Source organism: Eubalaena glacialis, chromosome 6 (assembly GCF_028564815.1).
Source record: "Eubalaena glacialis isolate mEubGla1 chromosome 6, mEubGla1.1.hap2.+ XY, whole genome shotgun sequence".
In the NCBI taxonomy this organism is placed as follows: domain Eukaryota; kingdom Metazoa; phylum Chordata; class Mammalia; order Artiodactyla; family Balaenidae; genus Eubalaena; species Eubalaena glacialis.
In genome coordinates, this window is record NC_083721.1 from 92,824,312 (window position 1) to 92,848,269 (window position 23,958).

The window sequence follows — 23,958 nt, forward strand, 5'->3', positions numbered from 1 at the left end:
TTGCTCCTCCCCCGCTCTCTCTCTCTTTCTGTTAGTCCTTTCGGGCGGCTATAACAAAGTACCACAGACTGGTTGGCTTATCAACATTACGTCATAGTTCTCGAGTCTGGGAATTCTAAGATCAGGGCACTGGCAGATTTGGTGTGGTGGCTGATAAGGTCCCTCTCCCTGGTTCACAAAGGATACCTTCTCCCTGTGTCCTCACATTGACGGAAGGACTAGGAAGCCCTGTGGGGTCTCTTGTATAAAATCTCAGCCCATTCACGAGGGCTCCAGCTTCATGACCTGAGCATCTCCCTCCCAGCAGCCCCACCTCCAAATACCATTACACTGGGCATTAGGATTTCAACAACATATGAATTCTGCGGCAGGGGGGACACAAACATTTAGACCATAGTGATTTCTCTCCCTCTTCCCCTCTCCCTCTCTCCCTGCTTGGATAGAGTCCCTAGAAGCAAACTTTGCCATAGGCTACCCCAAACCACCACCTCTTCTTTGGCAGTTTTATCCACAACTAGCCAGTCCGTGACTTGTCATTTCGATTTCTTAGGTAGAAAGGCAGACACCCAATTCTTCCAAGTAGTTCTATTAAACCCCTTTTTCATTGGACTTGAGGCTACCTCCTTGAGAAAAGATTGGGGCTTACAACACCATTAGCAGCTTTCTCCAAAAATCCTCTTTTTCCACTCTCCTAGTTCTCAGCTTCTCTAACCTCTCTTAGGTTACAACAGGGTCATTATCTCAAGGTTTTATACCATCTTTTTCTTGTTTCCTCCGAAGTTCTACATACTGGTCCTAGTAGTAGCAATTGTATTTAAGCCTCAGCTGAAAATGAGACATCAATATTGATACTTTAGCATTTTTACAGTATCTGGTTTTAAGTTGTCACTTATCTAAAATCAGAACATAGCATAGCCTCTGAGTAACTACAGCTATATAATATAGTATTTTATAATTATGTTATAAATAAGAATTTTATTTATAATACTTTGAATATAATCATAATATGAAAAACCTAAATGGTAAGTAAAATGGTTTTCAGAATACATAATAAAATTAATGAATTAAACACAGATCTGTTCCGCACCTATTCATGCATTCATTTCCTCCCTTAGAAAAATAATTATTCAATGTCTGCTGGCCAATAGTCTAATGATGGGCAAAGCAAGTTGGTCCATTCCTTCATGGAGTCTGCAAACTAATCTATTATAAAAAGAGTATCTTTTATATTGCATAACTGTTAGGATGTTTGGCAAGAACTGACATAGTCTTAGAGCACGGGCAGGAATGGAGAACAAATAGAGAAGAAATACAGCAACTGATGAACAAGACACTAGATCGGTGAGAGCCCAAAACTGATCATAAATTGATGAAATGAAACAGGAGGAACCCATGATGTACAGAGCCAATGCCAAGATGACTTAGTAAACACAGGAAATCATAATAAGGCATGTGGTTAGCACGACTACTGGGGGAACAGTTGTCTTTGGATGAAGAGTTGTAATTCGAAGAAAGTTATGTAAACATATTTGTACCAAAATATTATTTTTTGATGAAAAAGACCTATTATCTCAGCAAGGAAAAAACTGTGGCTATCTGACAGGACATAAGTGTGAATATGTGCCCAACCACTGAATATTGCTTAGAAGTAAAATTGCCAGTGGTTATATTTTTTAAATATATAGTTTGTTGACTTTTGAGTTTAAGAGAATATAAGCCTTATTGTAATACAACTCCTATTCTGAGGGAAATGATGAATATGTTTACTTAATTATACATTTTCAACATTTTAGAACCAGCTGCCTATTCACAAAAAGGACATGTCAGTTTTTAAAATGTCTACAATGCTGGAAAAAAAAAATAAGGCAAAGAAAGCCAAAGGAAGATAAGGAGAGAAAATATGCAGGCTAGTTAGTATACAAAAGGCATGCCTGTAAGTTCTTTATGATTTCAATACAAATTTGACTCTGAACTTACTAAAAGCCAAAGTAAAGAGGGAAGCAGGCTAGGTTATGAGATTCATTGCGTCCATCATCAAAAACTAAGCAGTTGCTCAGGAAAAATGAGTTAAATCCATGGATCCTTTTCCAGAAGGCACTTTTATAATGCAATGAATGTCCACCATGAAGTTAGAGTAGACAGAGTTTTATGGAATTCTTCTATTTTCTTTCTTCCTTTCTCTCTCTCTCTCTCTCTCTTTAAATAACATCCCTGTGCTGGTTAGATCTAATTCTTGGACAGACCCCTTGCCTTTCCCCTGCTGCAGGGATCTGAACACTTTGGGATGAGTTTTCCCAGGCTCTGAGTCAGCAGCCTGCGTGCTGGGTTCAAACAACCAACGGAACAACTGGTAGGAGGGCAGGAGGAAGGAAGAAGCCATGGTACTTCTTACTCTGTCTTCAGTAGTGCCCCTGGCTGAGGTTACATCCCCACTGCCAGCCCAACCCCTGCATTTGTGTATGCAGAAAGTTCCAGCTTCCATCAAGTTACCCCAACTCCCTTTCTCCAGCGGAGGTTTAGTAATGGCTCCATTTGTTTGTTCATCTGTTGGCTACCTCAGTGTCCCCTGATTGGCCTCTCAGGTTTTCATCACTGATGGAATTATTTCCCTACTTTAAATGCCCTCTGCTTTAAATATTTAGGGAGTTTTCTGTTATGGTTGGATCCTGACTGATGCAATCATTCATTATAAGACAATGCTATATCGTTCACTCAATTCACTATAAGTAATTTTACATTGAGAAATACCATGGAAATTGTTAGTATCTGCATATGACACATCCAGAGACGCTTATGCAACAGTAAATAGCAGACATAGAAGGGTGTAGAAAACAAATTCCCACGAGTCATTCAGATGTGATATTCAGAAAGAGAATTATAATTTGCCAATGTCAATACATGTGATATTTCAGCACATAGATTAAATGATGCATCTTCAGTGGGCATGCTCCCTAGAAGATCCCTAGAAATGCACATGTGCCAACATCTTGATGGTAATAAGTCAGTGTAACCCAGAAGGAATATCCTTATGACCTAGTATCCCTCTCTCTCTCATCTACCTACAATCAACAAACATGATTCACCTAGGATTGTTCTTTACTGACAGGTATGGAAGACATATGTGGAGGCTAATATCTAATCTTCCTCTTCCAGTTCCTCACTTCTCTAAATATGTTAACTAGGGAACCCTTTACAATTCAACATATATGCTAATGATATATCAAGCAACAACACTTAAGTTACCCAATAGCTATATGACATGAGTGGAGCTTTTCCCAAGAATTCAGAATTATTAAGGCCTGATAAAAAAATATTTTCTTATCATTTAACTTACTAACAACACATTCTGGCTAGAGAGGTCATATGCAAACTTACCTTAAAGAGAGAGGTGACCTTTTAGAATTGCCTGATATATGGAACGCAATGTGTTTCAATAAAAATACTCAACTGGGAAGCTCAGTGATGCAGGGGACCAAACACTAGCAATGCTTGTCTTAGCCCCTGACAGTTATTTCAGTCCATAAAGCAAGTTTATTTTATTCTGATGTCATTAAAAATTTCAATCATATGGCTAATGCCCTAGTTTTTATTACACACACATCCAGCAATCTTTGCATCCCAATTTGGCTTACCTGGGCTTTCCCAAGAGGGAGAAAATACACTGGCTGGAGTCTTTTAGTCTCCACTGTAGTTACGATTCTTATTATCAGTTATTAAAGCAGCACCATAAATTTGCATTACAGTATCATAAATCTGAAAACGTGCACCCCCTCTGTGAAGGGGTTGCTGGTAAGTTATGTTTCTCAGCTTGTAAGACTAACCTTAAACGATAGAAAAATCACAGTATGATATTCCCTGTAAGACATCTTTCCCAGAAGATGCGTCCCACCAACATCCATTTCATGCATGCTTACCTGAAAGACTTCCTAATATCTTCCGCTTGGATTGTCTTGAGAATCTCTTGGTATAACTGAAGATCAAGTGTTCCTGAAGACGTAGCATTTGAAGAGCAATTTTTATGTGTGTAATAGCCTATCAAAATTCCAGAAATAAATAAAATGATTGCTGTGCAAAATATTTTTAAAAGGCGGCAAAAGTTGCAGGGGTTGCTCTTTGGTGCAGATCTTGTATAATGGGTCACATAGTCAGACTCTTCTTGAAGTCGCTGAAACCTTCCTTTGGGTGAAGTTGCTGGTTGAATGGGATCAAGATTGAGGTCCGCAGTCTCTGAATTCTCCAGGTTCTGATTCTCAGCACTATCTAGCTGGAACTGGTCAAAACCAGGCTCCTCCAGTTCCTTTTCCATGTCCCACTCTAAGTCAAGGGCAGTGGCTTGGAGGTCATCATTGTCTAGGTACTGTGAATGTCCTGGAGCTCTTCGATCTGCATTGACCTTCTGATAGGCCATCTTTTTACCTGTGAAAGTAAGAGCAGTATATTTTCTGAAAATAAATCAACAAAGAAAACCTCCAAGGTGAAAACAAAACAGTAATCTATATTAGCTGTTCATAAAATTTTAGTGATTATAATCAGGGGAAATACTTCATTCCTATAGAAAATCATATATTAATTATTTAATCTTATGTTTTGCTGTTGATGTTTACTATAGGAAAAAAAGACAAACAATAAATAAAAGTAGAAGGCACCTGATGCAAAAGCTATGAGAAGACATAAAATACACACACACAGACAAACACACACTATTCTTTTGAAGCTCAGGAGAATTAAAGTCACAAATGCACAACTGCATTAAAGACAATGTATTACGATGAAAGCCAAGTTTAAGCTTATACATTTTCAAAATCACTTTTAAGAAAAACTGAGGACCGAAGCAATAAAGTGTGATTTGTTAAGTTAAGGGGGGAAAAAAAGACTCTGGGATCAGTTACATTACCAGAGCTAATTTTAAAAACACAAATTCAGGGTAAGAATGAGAACAACAAAATGAAGTAGCACCTCTATAGAAATCCAAGAAGCAAAATATGGTGTATTGCCTAGTCATGAGTTATCAGAATGACTGGAAAACTTTAAGGCTACCATAGAAAGCCAACATGTTCCATGGAATTAGTGACATGAATTGGCCTGGCTCGCTGAACTTTAAATAAAAGTCTGGGATGGCATCCATCCAAAGAGGGAAGCCTTTTGCCAGGATAGGAGAGTTTACTTTCATAACCTTGCTACTGAGTGGCAGATGGAGGCTTTTCTCCCCTGCACAGTTTTGGATGACAGTTTGTTGTATCCTGCAGAGCAGTATTAGGAAAACTGGACTAATTAACTACAAGTGATCTTCAGTCTGTATTCAGTAACACACTGGTGTATTGTAGTTGCACATTAGGAGTATTTATACTTAAATTTTCTGTGTATTAGATTTGTCATCCCAGCTGGATTCAAAGGTCCCTCACTACATTTTACGATTTTTCTATGGACCCCACTGTGGTGAGTGAAAAACAGAGCTCAGCTGACAACTGATTTGCTAAGTGTCTTAGGGCGGGTTGTTAACAAGTGAACTCTAATGAAAAAGATACAAACAAAGACTTCATGAAAGGGAGTGGCATTATGTACAGAATTATGGGTATATACAATTCCAATCCTGGCTGGCAGAGGTCCATATAAATTAAAATGTCCTGAATGTTTAAGAGAGTTCAAGTACAATTAAATATTAAACTCTACAAAATAGAAATTCTAATTCTGACTAGATTTCTCATCTGCTACGATACCATTTTTAATTTATTCTTGTCCAGAGCTAATTCAATAAAGATGAGTACCTAATACATATCAGGTACTGGGATAGGCAATGAAAACAAAGATGAACGGGTCCCTATTCCTCAAGTAGGGAATGATTCAATAAGAGAGACGGACATTTGAACAAACAAGTATGTCACATAAAATATGCAAAGCACAAGGGAGACTCAGGGGTGACAGATTCTAGCAGAGAACATGGGAAATAATTCCCCACCCAAAGTTATTTCTGAGGTACTTCTGGAGAGAGAGGAGGAGTTAAACTAGGACACACCAGGGGTGTGAGAAGAGAGCAGCCAGGTGGGGGAAAATGTATAAACACACGGAGGAATACAAGTGCACGGTGCATGGTACGTGGACCATTTGAAAAACCCAGACTGGTGTGCGAGCCAGAGTTGGAGAAAAAGCTAGGAAAGGGTGACCATAGGCAAAAGGCTTAACTTCTTTGCAACTCAGGGTCTTCATTTGTCATATGGGCATGGTGATAATATAAACATCATAGTGCTGTCACTAGGAATAATTGAGACAGTGAAGCTAAAACATCCATTGAGTGTCACGTAGGCTATATAGATTTGAAGGGATATTTCTGGTATTAGAGGAGAGAGGATTGTCAAGGATTGTTGGAAGAAATAAAATGAATTAAATAATGCAGAAGAAATTATATAATTCTGCAGGACATTGTGGAGAAGGGGGGCAGGTTGCATAATACACACACACGCACACTCACACACACGTATATGATAGGTTTTTGTTTGTTTTTTGGTGTTTTTTTTTTTTTACAATTAGTCTATATGTAGAGACTAAAATATTTTTAAAAAGTACCACATGACATACCAACTCTTATCATGCAGATGCTTAGTTGGTACTATGTATTAGAACAGCCTCAGGAGTGATTCTGCAGACCCCTTTCGTCCCTCCCTCTTTTCCTCTCCCTTTTATCTGCTTGGCCTGGTTTCCATGATGATTCAAGAAAGTGCATTATTTGAATTCTGTCTTTGGTCACATCAAGACAAGCAGAGAAAAGGAGTGATATATGGAGTTAGTGATAATTATTCAGACAGGTTAGGAGATGGTTGATTAACTGATAGAAGAAGACTTTAAATCATACTTGGTTAAAACAACAAAAATAGTACCAGACAATACTAGAGAACAGGAAAAACCTGAAGACAGTAGAAATAAAGTATCCTTTAAAATCCATGATTCTAACCTCTCTCATATTACAGAAGAGGAAGCTGAGGTCCAAAGTTGAGTCATTCTTTAGGCTGAGAAAAGTGATGTTTGGGGACACACAAGGTGATTTGTGGTTTTATAAAAATATGAGATTAATAAGTTAGTGGTAAACTAATAAGTTGTGGGGTTAAATACCCCACAATCCATTTTTTTAATGTACATTGCAAAATACTGCAATATCTTGGCAGTAGTCAATTTTTTTTCTTGTTTGGCTTAAATGTCAATCAATTCCTATCTTGCCATGATATTATGATATTTATTTCTCTAACTGTTCAGTTTATGCATTATTGATTTACTTAGACACTATCTCAATATAGTTTTCTAGATTTTTCCTCCCATTTTATGACTCAGAGTCTCTCTAAAGGTTTTGGGGTTTTTTTTTGTTTTAAATTTAATTGTAGAGTGTGTTTTATGCTCAAGGAAGACTTGGCACCCAGGAGTTACTACAGAAATGTGAAATCTCTAATTCTGACCTCTAATACAAACATTCAAAGTCATTTCTCTACAAATCATTTACAAACCAACTGCAGTGATGAGGAAGAGTTTTCATTTCTAGCCTGACAATAGGTATTCCATTATCTGTACATCAGCAATTTAACGCTTTTCAGACATCAGACAGAGCCATCAATTAGAATGTAATGCAGATACAGATATTAACTCCTCACCATGATGGATGTCTGCCTGACACCCTTACTACCACTTTTGGACTCATTACACATTTATAAATTTACACTAAATTCTATCTTCCAGAAGAGCAGTATCTGGGTAGATCAAGCCACTTGATGTAAAAAAAAAAAAAAAAAAAACCCGAAGTATTTTAGGAAAATTTCCAAGAAAATAAGTATGTGATAACATCTATAATGAAGCATTTAACCACTTATTTGATAAATTTATATTATAAATCCACTAGAAATTCATTTCTTTAAAATTATCTTGCCTTAAGGAAAATAGTATAGCTTTTTACAAAAATATAAACCTCTGCCCTGACAGTTTTGTTTCACTTAAGGTATTTAAAATGAACTCCTCAAAAATTAAACTGAATAACAAACTATTAAATAAAACTAATAACATATTTAAAGTAAGCACCAATTATTTCATTTGTCCCACAAAGAATGTAGCTTTCTTTAAAAACCTACTCCCCATGAGGTCAAGTAAAGGAAATATCACACTTTTTTCAACAGAACTTTCAAATTCCCACAACAGAAATTTTATATTATAAAAAGAAATCTTCAGCAAAATCAGCATGTCTTAGGTATGATTGCATAATTATGCCAAACTTCATATATTTTCTGTAACTGATGTACATGATTCATTTAATTTATATTGTCATATTATTTATAGCTACCCTACATGAATAATTTAAAAAATACATGTAGTAGACTTTAGAATCTACCACATGAATGTTTCCCTCAAAAATATGTACTTAGGTGTAGACCAGTCATAGAAACTTGCTACATTTCTTAAAACAGAAATATTTGTAGCATGCGTACATTCTATATTATACTTTTTTTTATAAAATGCAATTTTTATGAAAAGTACAATACATTCCCCATGTTTTCAACATATCTTATTTGCTTAGGTGAGATCCTTTCCCACCCAGGCCCACAATAAAGGCTAAATTGTTATTAAAATTCAGTATACTCAAACATTTATCATTTATATACACTTATTCTTTTCTAAGGAAAAGAAAGCAAATACAAGATGAACTAAAAGGTATTTCTTTTACACTATGACAAGCTTAGATCAATAAAAAATGAAGTAATTTTACTAAGCATATGGGTAGTTTAAAATAAATTGATACTTCCGAATGCTTTGTTTCACACATTTTTACTGGCTGAAACTAAGTAAATTATGTAGAAATAAAAGATGAATACAGAAATAGGCTGAAATTTCAATATATAAAATACAGTCTCTGGATGCTGCAAATCTAACTTAACACAACAGCTGGCAAATATTTTAGATGATAAATACATGTTAAACAAAAGTTTCATTTTAATAAGTTATATATTACAAATGTCACTTAGAAATATGATTATGACACGTTATCTTGCTCAGCAATCACAATGAGGGAATTTATTACATGCATGCCCTGACCTTATCGATCTCTAAATTAGCAGACTCTATAGTCAGACGACCTGGTTCAAGTCCTAGCTCTGCTATGTAATTTAGACCAGTCACTTAATCTTTTTATGCTTAAATCCCTTATTTGTACAGTGGAAATAATAAGAGCACTGCATTTGCAGCATTACCACGAGTAAATGATATAAATTATTAAAGATGCTTATAACAAGGTCTAACACGGTGTAAGTGATCCACTAACAAAGCACCACCCCAGAAATTCTATAGAGTTTAAGAAAATAGAAGGATTTGGAGCTTACAATTTTAAAATACAGACTTAATGAAATTAAATTATGACCAGAGGGCTTAAGTTTCAATAACAAGAACCTGGAGATAATGAGGGATGGAGCAGCGCGCTCAAGCACTTTTGAAGGGGAAACATCTGTTCGTCATTAGCTGTGGTTCAGATAGATAGAAGTGTGGCTAATACGTACATAAAAGTCGTTATTACATTTTACTTGCAACCACCAATTCTATATCTTGTTATTATAGAGTTGAGTTTCTTTTCAGTCAATTTACAAAAACAACCATAATGCTCAAGAATTCAGTTTAACAGTTCCAGGAATTAGTGATAATTAATCATGAACATGGGTTATGTATGTTTTTGGTAGAACACCATGTTTGTCGTGGGTGGTTGACTTGATCCACTGACTATGATGATACCGATAGTATTTTAACTCAACCAGTATAAAAGACTGTATAGATCTTATTAGAGCTACGAACACATCTAAAGGCTTTTCTACTTGTAAAAGTTATTTTACAAGTAAAATAAATAAACGAGTCTGGCAGATTAACTTGAAAACATAAGGCAGAATCTCAATTTCCGATGACAGCTCTATGATTGAACCTTTATTGTACAATGGGGAAAAAATATATTCATACAGTGTTTCCTGAAGCTTTGAATATCAAATCATTTGCTGGTTGAAGCAGATTGATTTGAGGCAAAGGCATTTCTTAGAAATGGCGGTGCATCATCAAAAGGTATTCATTATGCACCTTCGTGCAGCATTACTTTAGATGCTGCACCGGTGAACTAGGAGTGCCCAGAGGAATTTTTAAATTTAAGTTTAAAGATATTCCTTATAGGCTGAAAACACTTGACATAAATTTTTCAGTACAAACCTAGTTTGTACAAATAAAGCCCATATTTGTGGAATAAATTTTTGTTGTTGAAAGCTTTAATGGTCTCAGCTTGAGAGCAGGGCCAAAGATAAAACTATAAAAAGAGTAATTCAGAAGACTCTGTCCTCTGACTTAATTTTTCAGTATAATGAGATTATTTTTCCCATCTAGTTTTGCGAAATGGCCTCAGCAATTGTTACAGTGTCTGGAAAGGTGGTTAAGAATGCCTTATTGCAAATTTGTATATTAACTGCATAAAAGAAATGACAATAATTATTTGTTGTTCATGTTTCACTAACTGAATAAAGAGTCTATAAAGGGGAAATTATTATCTGTGCTTTATTTTTAGGAAAAAAAAATTAGGCCAAGCCTACTCTGAAACAGGTAATAGCACACTGAATTTAGGCAGAGCAGATCATCAAGCTGGAGAGTATAAAATTAAAATTTAACTCTGAGGCCTGAGTTACCTTGATCTCTAAATGACATGTAAAAGGTGTGCTTCTAAGATGCCAAATTAATGAGCTTTAAATTGCAAAATGCAGTCAAAACCATCTGAGGGAAAATTACTTGATGAAATCCAGCTAGTTTGTGTAAATGTGTTTTATATCGCTTGCATATATATGACCACCTGCCAGTTCCCTGAGTGGGCCCTGCCTTTCTTTGGGTACCTGTGTGTAAAAGCAATTTGTGTAACACACTCTAACTGAATGGTTAGTTGGGCCCACCTGAGAGCTCCTGTATTTACAGTAAGGTTTTCCAATATTAGAATGATATAATTCAATATAGAACTTGGCAAAGAGAAGAATTAATTTAAATGACCTGAAATAATAGAGTACACTCTATGGGTTACTTGAACAGGTAGATACTCTATATAATACTAAGTGTTCGAACTATCTTGGGAGTTTCAATTTCCACTAACATCACAACACTCTATTTAGGGATGTGTAAACAGTTCCATGACTCCTTTCCTGGTCCTTTTAGTGTCTGATTTCCCCCTAGATTCTAAAGTATCTTCTGTTTTTTTCTTCCTGGTCATCATTTCCATTTACAGTATTTAGAGTATTTATTTACTTCTACAGAATTTACATTCTTTTCCCCTTCAGAGTATGGATGTGGCTTACATTAGAGATGCACATACATGAGATAAATGACACCACAAACCATAAAATAAAGAAGAGTAGAGGGAAAAAATCTCTGATAGTCTGTCTAAGGAAAGCCACTGAAATTGAGTTTTACTGTAGTTGAGCTTCACTGCAGTCAGGGTGCAGAAGGGCATCTCTCGGGTCTTCTGAGGCTCAGTCAGCCTTCCCCTAATCTCACTTGGTAATCACAAGGCTGTCAGTCTTAGCTGAAGAGTTTATTTTTATTTTTTCTGAGTTATCTCTTTTTGTAGTTGCCAATTTCCATGTTGGTAAGCTATCAGTATTTTTCTCTATCTAGTCAGAGAAATCCATGTGTCTCCTTTTTATCTTTTACTCCTAGATTTGGATATACAACCATGCCCATGTTATGGTATCCAAAATCACATGCTAATATACGATTTATTGAGCCCTTAAAACGATCCAGGACTTACTATCAGGTTGGCACTTTACACACATACTGTCGTTTCATTAAACAATCCTATATGATAAGTACTATTACTGTCCCCATTTTACAGATGAGGTATCTGAGACTGAGGGATTAAGTCATTTCCCCAAGTTCTCACAGCTATGAAAGTACAAGCAGCTGGAGTATCACACCCGACCTGTCAAATTCCAAATCCTACTCGTTTTAAATATGACAACATTCAGACTCTCTGAAAGTTCCCAAAGTTGGTATGATGTTAACAAATTCAGAGATCTGATGGGTTTATGTATCCCTGGTTTGTCACCAATGTGACTACAAACACCAGGCAGCTCGATGTCCGTTAAATCTGAATGATCCTGCCTTGATCTTTAGATCCCCGGGGGCTGCTCAGACTCCAGGACCTAAAAGATCTCTGTGGTTTGCTCTCGACAGTGCCCTAGCAGACACTGATGTTTCCTGGCCCTGTAGTTTTTAAATAAGGGAGAACTGCTTCCAAGTCCATTGCTCTGAGGAAAACACCACAACCTCCACTTTAGGGTCTCTTCTTAGCAACATTTTCAAAATTTCTCTTTTCTCCTGCTGCTGGGGGACAAAGAGCAAAGCAACTGCGCTTAGAACTTGAAAGCTACAGTTCACATTCAACCTGCCACTGTCCTGTTTTCAGACATTCAAAACCTTTGGTCCACCCCTACTACATGTGGTTTACATGGGCCTAAGAGGGCTTCGAGAGTGTCAAGAGTCAAAATGTCAATGCAGTCACTGCTCTGCTCTGAGAGCTGTCTGCCAGGAGGAGCCTCTCAGCTTGATAGATACACTGCAATTTTTCATCCTTTCAGCCAAGGTGAATCATCTTAAATTGCTGCTTTTTGACTATGGCTCTTGGATTTCTGGGAACAGACAGATGAAGCGTTTATCTACATGATACCACTACGCACTCTATTTTTCACTTTTTTTCAAAGGTACTTTATTGGCTTACTTTTTAAATATCTTTACTCTTCAGAAAGTATCAACAGGTTTCTACAAACTGTAAGTGCTTTATTTTAAAACTCATATCCCTATGTTTCCTAAAATCATAACACAGAAAGCCTATTCGATGCCCAGGTTGGTAATTCAATGCACCCAGAATCTGTGCTTTTCATTTTCTGAAATGGTTCTTTTCATACTTGTTCCTTTAGGGTGTTATTAGGAACAAGTGTTAATATATCATGATACTGTGGTTAACTAGTGGGAAAGGAAACATCCCAGAAAAACACATGGGTAGAGAATGTTTATATTCACTTAAAATTCAGTTACTAAGGGCTTCCCTGGTGGTGCAGTGGTTGAGAATCTGCCTGCCAGTGCAGGGGACACGGGTTCGAGCCCTGGTCTGGGAAGATCCCACATGCCGCGGAGCAACTGGGCCCATGAGCCACAACTACTGAGCCTGTGCGTCCGGAGCCTCTGCTCCGCAACAAGAGAGGCCGCGACAGTGAGAGGCCCGCGTACCGCGATGAAGAGTGGCCCCCGCTCACCACAACTAGAGAAAGCCCTCACACAGAAACGAACACCCAACACAGCCAAAAATAAATAAGTAAATAAATAATTAAAAAAAAAAATTCAGTTACTAAGAAAATATGTATCATATGAACCATCCCAAATCTTTATTGGGTAAATTCTGAAAAACTGTTCTTCAGCTAAAGATCCAAGAGCAATATCCCGATGTAAAAATTTTAGTATTCAGCTTATATAAACTGTTAGACCATGGAGTTAAGAAAATTAAAATTGGGGATTTAACCCAAAATACAATGACAGGAATAGAGTGTAGTTAACAGCATGGTATGCTCCTTAAAAGACAAAGGTCTTATATATTAATTCACTTTACCTTAGGACTAAAAATGAATTTAAGTGAATTATTATGTTTGCACAAGTAGTAGGAATACATTAATGGTAAGAAAACTAAGAATTATGAAGTTTTCAGTTGACAACTGATGGCAGAATCAAAATTGAAATGTTTTTTAAGAATTATCTCTAAAAGCTTTTGCACAGCAAAGGAAACTATAAACAAGATGAAAAAACAACCCTCAGAATGGGAGAAAATATTTGCAAATGAATCAACGGACAAAGGATTAATCTCCAAAATATATAAACAACTCATCTAGCTCAATATTTAAAAAAAAAAAAACCCAATCAAAAAATGGGCAGAAGACCTAAATAGACACTTCTCCATAGAAGACATACAGATGGCCAAGAGGCACATGAAAAGCTGCTCAACATCACTAATGATTAGAGAAATGCAAATCAAAACTACAATGAGGTATCACCTCACACCAGTTAGGATGGCCATCATCACAAAATCCAAACAATAAATGTTGGAGAGGGTGTGGAGAAAAGAGAATCCTCTTGCACTGTTGGTGGGAATGTAAATTGATACAGCCACTATGGAGAACAGTATGGAGTTTCCTCAGAACATTAAAAATAGAATTACGATATGATCCAGCAATCTCACTACTGGGCATATACCCTGAGAAAACCATAATTCAAAGAGAGTCATGTACCACAATATTCATTGCAGCTGTATTTACAATAGCCAGGACATGGAAGCAACCTAAATGCCCACTGACAGACGAATGGATAAAGAAGATGTGGTACATATATACAATAGAATATTACTCAGCCATAAAGAGGAACGAAATTGGGTCATTTGTAGAGACGTGGATGGACCTAGAGACTGTCATACAGAGTGAAGTAAGTCAGAAAGAGAAAAACAAGTATCGTATATTAACGCATATATGTGGAATCTAGAAAAATGGTACAGATGAACCAGTTTGCAGGGCAGAAATAGAGACACAGATGTAGAGAAAAAACATATGGACACCAAGGGGGTAAAGCGGGGGGTGGGGGTGGTGGTGATGGGATGAATTGGGAGATTGGGATTGACATGTATACACTGATGTGTATAAAATAGATAACTGATAGGAACCTGCTGTATAAAAAAATCAAAATAAAAAAAATTATCTCAAGCAGCATAAGAGAACAATAGTTTGCCCAAGATTTTGCTATTCTTTATTTCTAAAATGCCATATCCACAATTATATATATATCTGAAGCTAAATAAGAATATATTTTTGCAATATTTTCTTCTAGGCCTGCCACTAGTACAAAAAATAAAATGGTATCTGGAAAAAAGGTGACAAAATTATCATTTTAACGTATAAAATTCAAGTTCTTTCTATAAAAGACCTTTAAGTATGATAATACAAGTGACTGTCAACCTTTTCAGAAAAAAGGATTTATTGAAAAAGAAACAGGATGAGAAATACTACAACAACATATTACATCTGTATGACACTTTGGCATTGAGAAGTTAATTTTTATTACTAATTTACATATATGCATAGTAATAGTTTTGGGTAAATTAAAGCAACTAAATAATTTACTAAAAACTACACTGGGCATTGCTTATGTCATTTATATTTTATTTATGAACAGGATTATAAAAAATGGAATACCTCCAATGGCACACAAAAGTAATGCTGATAAGAAATTAAATGTCAGGCAAAAGGCATGAAAATGCAATATTCACAAAGCATTAAATGTAAAATGTTTAACAGAACTTTTATATAATTGACACTATTGAAAGGTAGTTTATTATAATACATGCAAAATTTTAAAATTCACCTAGCTCTTCAATTTTAAAATGTCAAATATTATTACTTTACCAACATGAATTTTAGCTTCTTTTCTCTTTTCTTTCTTCCCATAATAAGTCCTTTATCTTTTTTCTTTATATTATTTGCCTCCCTTCAGCCATTCCCATTATTTCATTTTCACTTGTCCATTCTTACTTATTTCACTATTGATGTCTCAGGAAATTGTTGAAATTAAAATAACTGACCATAAAGAGTTCATTTCATTCTTTTCTATATACTGGGAATGGTATATCTTGAATAAAAAATCAGTGGATGGGGCTTCCCTGGTGGCGCAGTGGTTGAGAATCTGCCTGCCAATGCAGGGGACACGGGTTTGAGCCCTGGTCTGGGAAGATCCCACATGCCGCGGAGCAACTAGGCCCGTGAGCCACAACTACTGAGCCTGCGCGTCTGGAGCCTGTGCTCCGCAACAAGAGACGCCACGATAGTGAGAGGCCCGCACACCGCGATGAAGAGTGGCCCCCGCTCGCCGCAACTAGAGAAAGCCCTCGCACAGAAACGAAGACCCAACACAGCCATAAATAAATTAATTAATTAATTAAAAAAAAAAATCAGTGGATGTATTTGAAATGATGACCTCATGGCCAAATCAAAGATTATGTTTGGCCTTACCATTCCAAACACACCAAATCTTGAGTCTTCAAAATAATAGTAAAACTCAACTTGCCCTTAACCTGCTGCTTGCTGCTTGGGAGTTCCATTCTCTGACACTCTGTAGGGAAAATGAAAGGCCTTCTCTCTAACACTTCTATATAGGTTTCCTTCAGCTATTGCGACTGATGGCCCTTCTCGTTCCATTCATCCTCCGTAACTACGGCCCTCAAATAAAATCTCTCTCTCTCAGTAATAGATTTTAGGAACCAAAGCTTTCTTTTTCTTTTCTTTATCCTTTTTTTTTTTCAACCGTGTAAAGGATTGAGGTATTTAATCATTCCTGAGAAATTTTAAAATATTTCAGAGCCCAAAATAATGGAAATATTATGGTTTCTGCCTAAAAAGAAACGTAATCATTAAGGATGTGGAAAATCAAAGTTAATTCAAAATTAAAATGGGAATGAGCATTGCAACACAAGTTGTAAACAGATGACCTTGACTAGTTTAATTGTACTAAAGAGTATAGTACTAGGGGAAAAAAAGCACACATTTATGTACCACTATGTACCCTCTACTTATATCAATTCATTTAACCATCAAAACCATACCATGAAGTTACCATTGTTATCATCCCCATTTTACAAATAAGGACACTACAGAGAGAGAGAGTTGAAGTCACTTGCTCTAGATAACACAGGACTTGAACTCAGGCAGTATGGTTCCAGTGCCTTTGTTCTCAACCACTCTGCAATCATGACCGAAAACAATCATATGAGAGCATATTTTTAATTCCTCCAAAAATTAAGAAAAAAACATAGAAGAACATCACTCAATTTTCCCACAATCAAGCCCTAATAACATTGTGTAGTATGACCTTTTCATATAATCTCCATCCCTAAGTAGCTTCCTTAGAGTCTTTTAGAAAAAAGTGAAAACAGGAAATGAATAAACTCACCCATTCACACACCCATGGAGGCCTCTACTCTCTAGCCTCACTAAACTGGCTTGTGGCTTTCCCCAATAAACTTCACATCCATCCTCATGGCTACTGGCGCTAAGCTCATGATTTTATTTTAATTAATTAAAAAATTTTTCTTTTCAATAGACTTTTCCTGTCTTGTTCTGCCTTCAAGAATTAGGTCTTATTAATATTTTTATTGCCAATAGTTTTTATAATAATTCTTTGACCATGTAAACATTTGTTGGACTAAACCCAGAATTTTGACAACCCCTGAATAATTCACAATCCCCTCACATTTAAATCTATGGTCTTTCTGAAATACATACATCTTAAGAGCAATCATTTAACTTAAATATGACAGCTCTTAATGAAACAGATTAAATCATAGTGCAATATTTATTTGCTAAAGTGTCTTATGAGAACTGTAATTAAGGCATGAATAACTTTTACAGAGAACGAATCCTTGAAGCCCTGAGCACAAGAAGTCCAACTACCCTGTTGGAGAGGCCACGTGGAGAAGCACTGAGACCATATGGAAAGGAAGCTGAGTCCAGGTATCCAAATCAATGTGCCACACATGTGAGAACAGACCAGCCACCAGCTGATTTCCGAGTGACAAGCACGTGGAGCCAAATAATTGGCCAGCAGAGACCTGACCATATTCCTGATCAAATAAGAAGACATAATAAAATGGTGGTTGTTCAAAGCTACACCATACGGGAGTGGTTTGGAGCTCAGCAATAAACAACCAGAATACTACTAAAGCTCTTTTTCCAAAGCAGAAATCTGACCACATAGCTTGACCATTTAAGATCCCATGAGGGGTTTTATTCTGCACTACGAGGACATTTCACAGACTCCTTTCCAAGTCACAGAACACCTTTGTGCCCTGGCCTCAACTTCCGTTCTGATCCTTTTCCTTACTTCCCGCTTTCAGGAACACATCACACACCTTGCATGTGCTCTTCCTCTGCCTGATTTGCCCTCAGGTTCAGATCCATGGAGGTAGTTAATTTGTCTAGTTTTTTATCTTTAGAGCCTAGCAAAGTATTTGGAACCTTGTAGCTGCGTAATAAATGATAGGTGCCCAATAGGTATGATGTCTTGAAGAAAGTATAGAATTTAGGGTAAAATAATTGCCATTTTATCAGCAATGCATCTTATTGCAATTACTTCAGCTCATTCAGGTTTTAAAAGAGGATGTAGTATCTATTCTATATATCTCTAAGTGTTAATTGATGAATAAAGTTAAATATTTAAAAGGCAGTTGATAAAATGTAAAACCCAATATAACTGCTATTGTTTTAAAATTCTAAACTATTAGACATCAAGAGAACTAGGTTTATTTTTTGTTTGTTTCACTTATTTTTAATTGAGGTAACATTGGTTTATAACATTTTGTAAATTTCATGTGTATTACGTTGTAATTCAACTTCTGTATACACACGACCAAAAGTCTCCTTTCCATCTGTCCCCATACAATTGACTCACTTTACCCATTTTACCCTATCCCCACCTGACTTAGGTTTAGATTTTGGATCCACAGTTCCTAGCTATGAATCCCAGAGCAAATCACTTTTCTCCATAGGTAAAATTAGATTTATGTGTGTGAAAAACCAAATGAGATAACTGATAAAATGTTTTAAGAACTATTTATCATTATTATATAATTAATCAGACTATTAATGATGAATAAAAATTGATTAATATGAATTAAGTTAATCACTCTCATGTCTATATCACAGGCAGCCATCCCAATTTCTGAATATTGCTGCTGGGAGGAAAAACCACAAGTGAATTTGTACAAGTGCTTAAATTTCTCTTATCACTGAGGAGGACATAAGAGCCTGGAATGAGAGAATGAAACAGGAGACTTCTGGGGTGTGTGTCAGATGTGAAAATTGTATCAGGGGGATGGGCACACAGAAGCAGAGGAGGAAGGAAGCAACTTCTGGAGAGACGGCTTCTGGAAAATCCATCTTAGAACTTACCAACTTCGAGTCCCTAAGATACATTATAAAGTTACTTACATCTTTCAGAACTGATGTCTGTAATGTGGGCATACACAGAGTTAAAAACAAAATCAGGTCCTATCTCTTGAGGGGGAAAATGTGAAGAGATCTATGGGAGAAGATTAATCAACTTCCCTTCTGCACATAATGCATTTTGAAAGGAATTTGTCCAAAAAAATCCATTTAGCTATGCCCAGAACAATCAAGACTGTGTAGAGATTGAAGTGCCTCAGTCCATCTGCTGATGATATTTATTACTTTTTGGCACTTTCTACATATTTACCAAGCCTATGTAAAAGAAAGTTACGCTTCTTATTTCTAGGACGAAAACAGATGGTGCTTCCAGCAGGTAATAATTTAATTAAATGGCTCCTAAAGCATGAACAAATTGTTCCAAAGAAAAGAAAATATTTTTATTTATTCTTTAAAAATAGGGAGGGGGGAGAAAAAAACTAAATCAAGTTTGACTTTTAAAACAACAAAGCTAGAGTTTACTAAATCTCCTGCTCTTAAAAACAAAGTGCATCCCCCTCTCTGCCTTCCTCCTCAACTGGAATCAAAATTGTAACAAATGATATTGATGCTGTTCATCAAGTTTCATTTTTCATCTCTAAGAAATAAGTTCAAGCTAAAGTGAAACACTTTTTGATAACGCTGAAATCAGATATTCTTGGAATAGGATTAATTTTTATGATATTTAAATGAAGTTTCTTTTTTTTTAAAAAATTATTTATTTATTTATGACTGTGTTGGGTCTTCGTTTCTGTGCGAGGGCTTTCTCTAGTTGTGGCAAGCGGGGGCCACTCTTCATCGCGGTGCGCGGGCCTCTCACTGTCGCGGCCTCTCTTGTTGCGGAGCACAGGCTCCAGACGCGCAGGCTCAGTAGTTGTGGCTCACGGGCCCAGTTGCTCCGCAGCATGTGGGATCTTCCCAGACCAGGGCTCGAACCCATGTCCCCTGCATTGGCAGGCAGATTCTCAACCACTGCGCCACCAGGGAAGCCCCTAAATGAAGTTTCATAATTCACTTTGTGGACTCAGGATAGAAATAGAATATATATCTAAAATGCAGATTCTAATAATCAAAAACAAAGTCTTTCATTCCACTTAAAGCCAGGAGGCCCTTTTAAAGCTCCTGTGACACATGCATTAAAGATGTTATAAGAGTGGAAAACAGTAACAATGTTGCAGCAAAACATAGGAAAGAGCATTCCCTTGGGTTTAAGACAGAAATGCATATGAATCCCACTACTGCCACTTACCAACTTTGGGATTTTAGGACAGGAAATTAATTTTTCTAAGATTCTGCTTCCTAACCTGTATGTACATACATGCATACACACACACACACACACACACACACGCACACACACACAGAATGACTGTAGTTATGGGGTCACTGTAAGACTTCAATGGATAAATTTCAAGCACTTAGCACTTTAAGACAGAGTAAGCATTCTATAAATGGCTGCCAATCATCATCACCGGTAAGATAAAGCAACAAGAATATGTGTACAGTATTGGAGCTATGAAAATAGAAACAAAAATATATAAGGATATGCTTCAAGTAAATTACATCAGCAAAGACGAACTTCTATATACACACTTAAAGCCTAATCAAGAAGTAAACCATGGGGTCTAAAGAATTCAAGAATGGTGAAACTAAGAAGGGTTTTGATGGGAATTAAAGCTGTGCCTTGAAAAATGAATAGGGCTTAAGAACGAAGTCACTAAAGAAATAAAGAAGATAAGCTCAAGCAGGAAGCTGGGAATAAGTATCTGCATATAGGAGTCAATGAAGGGACTCTTGAGAAAAAAGTACATATCAGAGGTTGGTAGAAAATAAGTTTTGATTGAGGGGACAGGAAACGTCTACCTATGTAAAAGGTGATCATTGCAGGTTCTTCGAGGATAAAGATTCATGAGAGTCATGTTTCACAAAAATGATATGGAGCAAGGAAAGCTAGCATCAAGAACATATTACAGTGAAGCAGAATAACTAGGTAACCCAGAGAGGTATGCAGATAGGTAACAGTGAAGATCGAAGCAATTACACTAAAATATGATGCTCTTTACCAAAGTTGGGTTATTTAGAACTCAAAGTGTATAGATTTGGCTTAATTTTATGATCGTCTGCAATTATACTATGTTATATATATCATATGTTATATTTAATACATATTTATACTAAATATATATATCAATTTTATACAATAATTATTTAAAATTATAATCATTTAAAATTTATATTATATGTATATGCGAACTTTGCCTTGTGTTAAGTGATAATGATGACAGTGATGTGTTTTCCACATTCATATCCTCAATCATCCATCTGTTCCCAAACTTTTCACTGGCAAAATGGTTAGAAAGAAAGGAGGCTGTGCACTGGCATTGCTCTGATAGCTGTGGAAAGCATTTGCTGATGGCTGGTGTCCCACTTCCAACCTCTAACAGTGGACCCTGGGGGAAGAGCTAAGGGATAAAAACTACGTTCAAGACACTTCCATTGTCTTTATACATTTCATCTCATGTCCTGAATGTCAAAGAACTGCTGATATGAACTCCAAACAAGAGATCATTTTGAAAGCAAAATTCAATCTTATATTTTCTTCTGAAAATTTCACAACAGGGTTAAGTGAGACTCTGTTTTTTGTTTTTAAGTTCTAGTGACAAAGTTAGCAGAGTTTAATGTACATAGGAGATTTATTAGGCATTGGACCAAGTCAAATCTTGGTTAAAAAATATGTAAACAGGATTTTTGAGGTGTTGAATCTTATTTTAATTTGTTCTTTAACCCCGATGAGCAGTGATCCAAATGTTTCAGCATGTAAAATGAACTCTTAATTAAGAAAACATTCTTTTTCTTATAACCAATAATACCTTAGATTTCAATGCTTTGTCTACAAAGTATCAGGCAGCTGTAATTCTGCCTGGATAAGCTTATATTATGACATACAAGCAAATGCTGCTAACTTTGGGAGAATAGATACTTTATGAAGACACATACTCTCGTTATCCTGCTGATGTAGTTGACCCTCACCAACTTGGAGAATTAGGGTTAGAATTAAGGTAAACACAGCAAACTACTTTGATAGCATAATTTCCAGCTTAAGAATTTAAGAACTTAAAGGAAATATTGGGGTTAGATTAACTAAAAAACCCACAGAAATAACCTTTTAATGGTATATTTCTGAAATATGTGAAACAATGTCTTCAGAGTTTAACAATTCTTATATTCATTAAAAATGAAATGTTAAAGACAGCAAGCTAAATCAAGAAAATACCAAGGGTATCCCACACAATTTAAGTAAATAATAATAGTTATTTTGAAGTTGGCTCTTTTGCATCCTTTGCTTCTTCAGGGATCCCTCCTCTAGAGTTTCAGAAAGAAGCTTGCATATTCATTTTACTTTGTCCCAGAAAATATGCATGTAAAGAGTTACTTTCCATGGCCTGTCCTTGTTCCAAAGGTTGAAAACCATTTTTTTGTTTGACTTGGAGTTAACTTCCACATCCCACCTCTCTCTTTAGTCCCAGACATTAAGTGTAATCTGGACATGTATATCCAAAAACATTTTAGAAAACTTGTAGCATACTGAAGGACCAGTGTGTTTCTCCATATTTCTATCTCTCAAAACTTTATTGCAAAAAAAAAAAAGCAACAAAAGAAAAAGTTGCACTTCATCAAAAGCACATTTGTACTTCAAAGGACACTATCAAGAAAGTGATAAGGCAATCCACAGAACAAGAGGAAATATTTACAAATCATATCTGATAAGGGACTCTATCCAGCATAAATAAAGAACATACACAGCTCAATTACCAGAAGAAAACTTTTGTAAATGGACAAAGGATCTGAACAGACATTTCTCAAAAGAAGATATACAAATGGATAATACACACATGAAAAGACACTGAGTGTCATTAAGGAAATGCACATCAACATCACAATGAAAGACCGCTTCACACTCTTTAGGGTGACTATAATCAAAAAGCAGTAATAAGAAGTGTTAAGAATGTGGAAAAACTGGAACTCTGATGAATTGCTAGTGGGAATGTAAAGTAGTGCAGCTACTTTGGAAAGTAGTCTGGCATGTCCTCATAAGGCTGAACATTAAGTTACTGTATGATCTAGCAATTCCACTTCTAGGAATATACCTAAGAGAAATGAAAACACATTACACAAAAATTTGTACACAAATGTTTCAAAGCAGCATTATTCGTAATAACCACAAAGGGAAAATACCCCAAATATCTACTAAATAATGAAAAGATAAATAAAATATAGTATATCTAGACAAAGGAATATTATTTAGCAAATGAAAATGAATTAAGTACTGATACATATTACAACATGGATGAATCTCATTACTTTAAGTGAAGGTTAAGTTTTTCACAAAAGACCACATATTGTAAGATTCTATTTATACTAAAAGTCCAGAATAGGCAAGTTTATAGAGATAGGAAGTAGATTAGTGATTGCATGGTGCTGAGGCAGGTGCAGAGGAAGGAGCTGGTTTGGAGGAAATGAGGAAGTAACCATGTGACTGCTAATGAATGGGAGATTTTTGAAGTAATAGGAAGTTTCTAAAATTGATTTGATTATGGTGATAGTTGTACAACTCTGAATACATTAAAACCATTAAATTGTATACATCATACAGGTGGATTTTATGGTATGTGATTTATATCTCAATAAAACTTTTTTAAGTTTATTGCAAACTCCTATTACTCTTGCTCTGCCTTTTGCTATAACTTCCTTTCCTAAACTCCAGTCAAAATTTCTTCATTTTATAATTGTTCCCAGTAAAAATGCAGGTAATTTATATGGGCTAGAGGCAAAAAGTTTCCAAAATGGTATACAGAAATGAACCTAAATATTCCAAACTTACACCAGGGAAACTTTCAGGTAGGAGAACGTTTTG

At 36.1% G+C, this 23,958-nt stretch overlaps 1 protein-coding gene across 5 annotated transcripts in view; it reads right to left on the bottom strand.

The window, feature by feature from the left end:
- Positions 1-23,958, bottom strand: part of NAALADL2 (N-acetylated alpha-linked acidic dipeptidase like 2) — a 1,520,504-nt gene that overhangs the window by 812,527 nt on the left and 684,019 nt on the right. For all 5 annotated transcript variants that reach the window (XM_061193412.1, XM_061193413.1, XM_061193411.1 and 2 more), the window contains one exon: positions 3,915-4,416. In XM_061193412.1, coding sequence (XP_061049395.1) covers positions 3,915-4,408 — 494 coding nt within the window. In that variant the 5' untranslated portion in view covers positions 4,409-4,416. The remainder of the gene's footprint in view (positions 1-3,914; positions 4,417-23,958) is intronic.